The 5,404-nt window shown below is 39.2% G+C and overlaps 1 protein-coding gene across 1 annotated transcript in view; it reads left to right on the top strand.

Annotated features, from left to right (window-relative positions):
• Positions 1 to 5,404, top strand: part of NCAM2 (neural cell adhesion molecule 2) — a 260,790-nt gene that overhangs the window by 181,493 nt on the left and 73,893 nt on the right. The window contains exon 13 of the mRNA XM_025200916.1: positions 3,730 to 3,849. Within this exon, the coding sequence (XP_025056701.1) occupies positions 3,730 to 3,849 (120 nt within the window). The remainder of the gene's footprint in view (positions 1 to 3,729; positions 3,850 to 5,404) is intronic.

The following is a 5,404-nucleotide window of genomic DNA, read 5'->3' as shown; positions in this document are numbered from 1 at the left end:
TGTGCAGGTAATATCTACCTATCCCAGGCTGGAAGTTGATCCTCGATGGCCAGTTGGGGTCTCCTTCCTCTCGGTGTTGTCCAGAGCGGGTGGATAGGTGACGTGAAGCTGGTCTGGTCCAGATGGAAATGGCATTCCCACTGGGTCTGTCTTCACTGCCCCTTCTTATATGGGCAGACCGTGTGTGACCCTTGTGACAGGAGGCATGCCCAGGCAAGGGTCAGCCCCTGGTGTACTGAGCATGTGTGCTCCATGCAGGGATGTGCAGTTTCAGGTATCTGTATTGGTGGGGTACAATGGTAGAGTTGCTGGTTCTGCAGGGCCCTTTATCTTTCAAATGCTGGTCTTGTCTCTGTTCCTGGGTGAGGTCCATGATTCCTGGATGAATCAATGTGAGGTGATGGCCCAGTCATTACAGGCCATTTAGTAGAGGCCTGCTACCATTGTGTTTCAGTCATTCTCAATCATTTTCATTTATCGGGGAACCAATTTACATGGGAGGGGTACAATGAATCATATTATTGCAGCATGGGATGCCCAGGCAGAGGACACAAGATGGAGGCTTGACATATAAAATGGAAACTTGACATGACTTTGATTCACTTAAAAATACAGGCCTAAACCATACAATATCCATATGAAATAATAAAAATCAATACAAAAATGATAATAATACAATATACAACAGTAAAAATTAATACAAACCTAATAATTATACGATATAAAACAATGGATATCCAAAACCAAAAACTTGCTAGCAAAATAAAAATAAAAATGTTTAACGCTTATCCTAAGTTTGAGCTCACTTATACTTATCTATAGGGAATAGAGAGGGAGAGAAAAGTCAGAAATGGTTGGGGAAGTGGAGGGAATGCATTTTAAAAGAAAAAAAAAGAAAAACTGGGGGTTTTGCTACAACTTCTGCCCCTGTTGTTATTTTAGGTGTTCTTAATAGGTGTCTTTAATAGCCCTTTCTAAAAAACAGGGGGCTATTTCTATTTGGGTCCATGCCCAGCATTCTCTTGTGCATCAAATAGGTGTGGAGTGTAGGCTGCAGACTGAAGTGTTCACAAACAAATAAGATACATCAAGGAGCTGATGGAAAACAGCTTCTGGTAGAGGAAGTTATGTAGTAGAGGTACTCAGAGGGACTTTGGTTATGTTGATAACAATCTGATGGATTTTGTTTGTGTATGCTTTGGCTGTGAAGATTTGGGTGGCTAGTAGGGGAGCATGGAGGCCATAGAGGGGCACTATGCTGATTACACATGTTTTTGTTTGCTTTTAATAAAAGGCATGGGGTTGCTATTGCAGAAATGTGAAGCCCACTAAAGGGCACCTTGTGAGAGCATATTTGAACAGTAGGAGTGCCTCGAGAGGGTGCTGTGTTTTCTGTCCGGTACAGAGCAGACATTGGATAATTATGCCCAAAGCAGTGCACAATTGCTTGAGAGGACATTCCAAGAGTGTCAGGTAGCCGCTTGGGGACAGGCAGAGTGTACCAGTATGCAGAGTAAAATATGCAGGAAGAAGCCTGAGTCTGAGCCAAGCAGACAGTGGAGACAGAGGATCAAGCCTGAGTTTTTCTTCATTGTGTCTTCAATCCAACCTTTCTATATGGTCTGTTCCCAATATTCTGCACGGGCCACTGCTTCTGGTGTTGGTGTTGCCAGATCTTGTGGGGTGCATTGTGGTGCTACAGGGCATCTCAAGAGATGATCCATGGTTTGCTTCTCCTTACAAACACATTGGTTAGTTGCATAGAGGCCCATGATTTCATGAGAAAGGTGTATCCTCCAAGGCCCTTCTCAATCTGTTCAGGCTCTGCCATGTATACCATTTGTAGTTGGAGCCTGATTTAACTGCTTCATACAGATCATACATGTGAGGCAGTTGAGAACTCCAAGAGCAAGCTGCCTAGGATTGCTAGGATATCCTGTCTGGGACAGATGGAAAAAGGAGAGACAGCTGAGAGGTCTAGGAGCAAGCTGCACAGAGCAACAAGATGACTAGTTCAGACCACAGAACTGAGGGTGGGATGGACTGTGAAATTGGGATTAAGTTACAGGCCAAAAGAGCCAGATTTGGTGTTAGGACTAGGTAGTGAAGAGAGAGAAATTTACCTGCAAAGCCAGAAGTTCCACTAGGCTGATTTTGGATGGGACCAGATAGAATTCCCCACCCCACCCCCTGATGATGAGAACAGCAGAGAGAAAAGTACCTAAGGTGCTCCTCTGGCAGCTGAGGGCAGCCTCCCAAATTATAACAACAGCTACTATCAGGCCTGGCAGGCAGGTTAAAAAGGGGGGTAACCAAGAGGCCAGAGAGCCTAGCAGAACTGACTTCCAGAGGACATCAGACTCTAAGTCAAAGCCTTGAACCTGCTACACCCTTTCATACCTGCTGCCTACTGTTGCCCCATGTAGTTAGCGGTGCATGGGCCATGACTGGCAAATTCTTTTTTTTCTGTATTCTGCATTTCCAAAGCAAGGTGCATGTGTAATTTGGGGGATGGGTGTTACACAGAAAACATGGTACATTGCTCAACTTTTTCTCTATATTGTCTGTGTAATAGTACTATTCCAACTAGATGGTTAACTTCATTATCATTTTTCTTACTGCTTTCTGTGTTTTTATCCTAATATATAGTTACTGTTTTAGAACCAAGCATGATCTGCATGGAATGCTCAGGTTATGGTTTAGTCTTGCAACCTAATATATGACATATATTGATGTGAACTTTAGAAAATCAACTTTCGCTTTTTTCAATGTTCTTTGTCACATAGCATAAAAATGTAGATGGCCTTCAGGATAAGGTCCAAGTCTGCTTCTCTTCATAATTGTTTAGCATGTTCCCAATTGTTTTTGGCTTGTAGACCTCCTTTTAAGGACCTACTGGTGTGACCAATTCATTTTCAAATTCTTGGTATTTGAACTTAAAAGGTTTCCTTTAACTGAATCCCGTCCTTTTAGAAGTGTAATGAAATGTCATGAAATTTGCCCAGCATTGTGAATGGCTGATTTACATACCATGTTCAGGACCATGGATGGTTACGGAGGAATGCATGGTGCAGTTCAGGATGTGGTGGGAATTGATGCTATCCTGATATCAATACAGATGTGTCTGAAAATTGCTGTAATTTTCAACAGCAGCTGCCAAAGGACCACTACCACAGCCAATTACCAATGAAGAGTGAGGAAACTGATGTTCCATATTCTAGATTTGTGCGTCCTACACTGAGGCAGCGCAGGAGTATAGTGCCAAATGAGCCACATTAGCAGATTTCTGCTGCCTGAGTATATCTTTGTACCGGATTTCATGGTGTGGTTCTCCAAAACAGCTTTAGGGCAGATTTTTCACCAGTGGAATAAGGCCAAAGTGATACCAAATCTCGGGGGGGAGGGGGGGAAAATCAATCAAAGCATCTTACAAAGATATGACAAAAGTATCCTTGTGTTTGGACATGGCTTGTGTAATTCCTGTATTAGTGTCCCTAGATAGCATAATATACTTCATCACAGTAACATTCATCTCCAGATAAAATCTATTTGGAACCATTAGCACTGGACAAGATGATTATTGACCATTTAAAAAAATAAAGCATTTTAAAATCAGCCTCCTAATTGATGGTGAAGCATGTAAATTTGAAAATGGCCTTGGAAATGTTATTTTCTTAACCTATCATTTAGTTAATTTTTGTTTCAGTACTTTCTTTCCTTTCCTTTTAGCAATGGTAGTTCTGAGCAATCTGGAGCCAAATACAACATATGAAATCAAGGTTGCAGCTGTAAATGGAAAAGGGCAAGGAGAATATAGTAAAATTGAGATCTTTCAGACCTTACCAGTCCGTAAGTAATATTTTTCCTTTTAAATGAAAACTTAATTTTATCTGCACTGTTGGCAGACTTGTTGACTTCTAGCTCAGCTCATATTTTAAATATGAAAAATAACCTCTGATATTAAAAAAAAAGCTTGTGCTTCAGAAATCAGCAAAACATTATGAGGTTCTTTCAAATGTGATGTTTCCAGGTAGCTTGTATAAGCTTTAATTTTATAATTTCTTTAGTAATTTATATTTTATTAGAATAGTAACAAAAGCTATATCATAGCCAGGTATATATGACATTAAAATGTACAAGACTGCAGTTAGTCTCATCAACATAAATAAGATTAGAATTTAGCCTTTTAGTAGTTTCCCCAGCAAATTATTCTAGGCACAGTATCCTATTAATCCATCTTGAAATTGAATCATAAAAATGAAAATATGGGCACCTATAAATCAGTTGTTATAACTATGATTACATGAGTGGCAAATGCCAAAGACTCATTTTCAGAAAAGCAGTAATCTTTGTAGCGAGGGCATTTAGATCTACCGATACTAAGCACTAATGAAAAGTATTATTTTCAATTCAAAACAGAACTCAAGTACAAACAGACAAGGTAAGTAGTGGAAAAAATGAATGGTTGTACATGACTTTTAGCCCTCTGGCAAAAGATAACAACTTTTGCTTTTAGACCAATTTTTCCCATGCTTATTTGCACTGAGTAGGGGTATCACAGTCTTCCGCAATGAGGGATAAAGAGCTAATTAGTACAAGCAAAAGTGACACAAACCGACTTTTAAAGAAAGATCAATAAAGTGATTTTTGCCTAGTTACACAGCAAATAACTATTTCTTTTTGATAATAAATTATGTAGGCAATGACTCCAGAGCATGCTTCTGTCCCAAAATATGTTGCCTTCTCAATGTACTATTTGAAAATTTGCTATTCTTTTGATTTCGATTTTATACATAGCATAATAATAAGTGAAAGATTTGCCAACGTCTTTGTATCTCAAACCAGGAAAAGTTGCACTGAGTTATTATCAAATACTGGACTTCATTATTAAATGCCAGAAATCAGGGAAATTCTGAGCTGAGATTGAAATCAAACCAGCTTTTCTACAAATGATTATAACACCTATCATAGATAAGATCATCTTTGATCACCAAAATCTCAAGCATTTCAAAGTAAAGGAGCATCTTATCTTCATGAATGAGAAGGGAAATTGTTTTTATTAGAAAGCAGCTTCTACTCTTTAAAAGTAATCCTGAAATGGAAAGGGGGGGAAAAAAAAAAACGTTCCAAAAAAAACAAAACAAAACAACAGCCCTCTCTCCTATATACTAAATGGCCCTCAAGAGACCCATGCAAAAGTGAGCAAAAGCAGTCCTGAGATGCTTACATATATTTTTAAAGAGAGAGAGAGAGTAAATTAATATACTAATATATATATACAGAGAGAGAGAGAGAGTGTGAGTTACCCAGTCATACAAAGCTTTTACTTAGCCTGCTCTATTCTGAACAGTAGATAAGGCATCAAGTCATGCTACTCAAAAAATGTTGGCTTTTTTTTTCTGGT

The sequence above is a fragment of the Alligator sinensis genome, unplaced genomic scaffold (genome assembly GCF_000455745.1).
Source record: "Alligator sinensis unplaced genomic scaffold, ASM45574v1 scaffold382_2, whole genome shotgun sequence".
Classification (NCBI taxonomy): Eukaryota; Metazoa; Chordata; order Crocodylia; family Alligatoridae; genus Alligator; species Alligator sinensis.
Note: the sequence above shows the minus strand (reverse complement) of the source record. Positions and strands in the feature narration are given on the sequence as shown.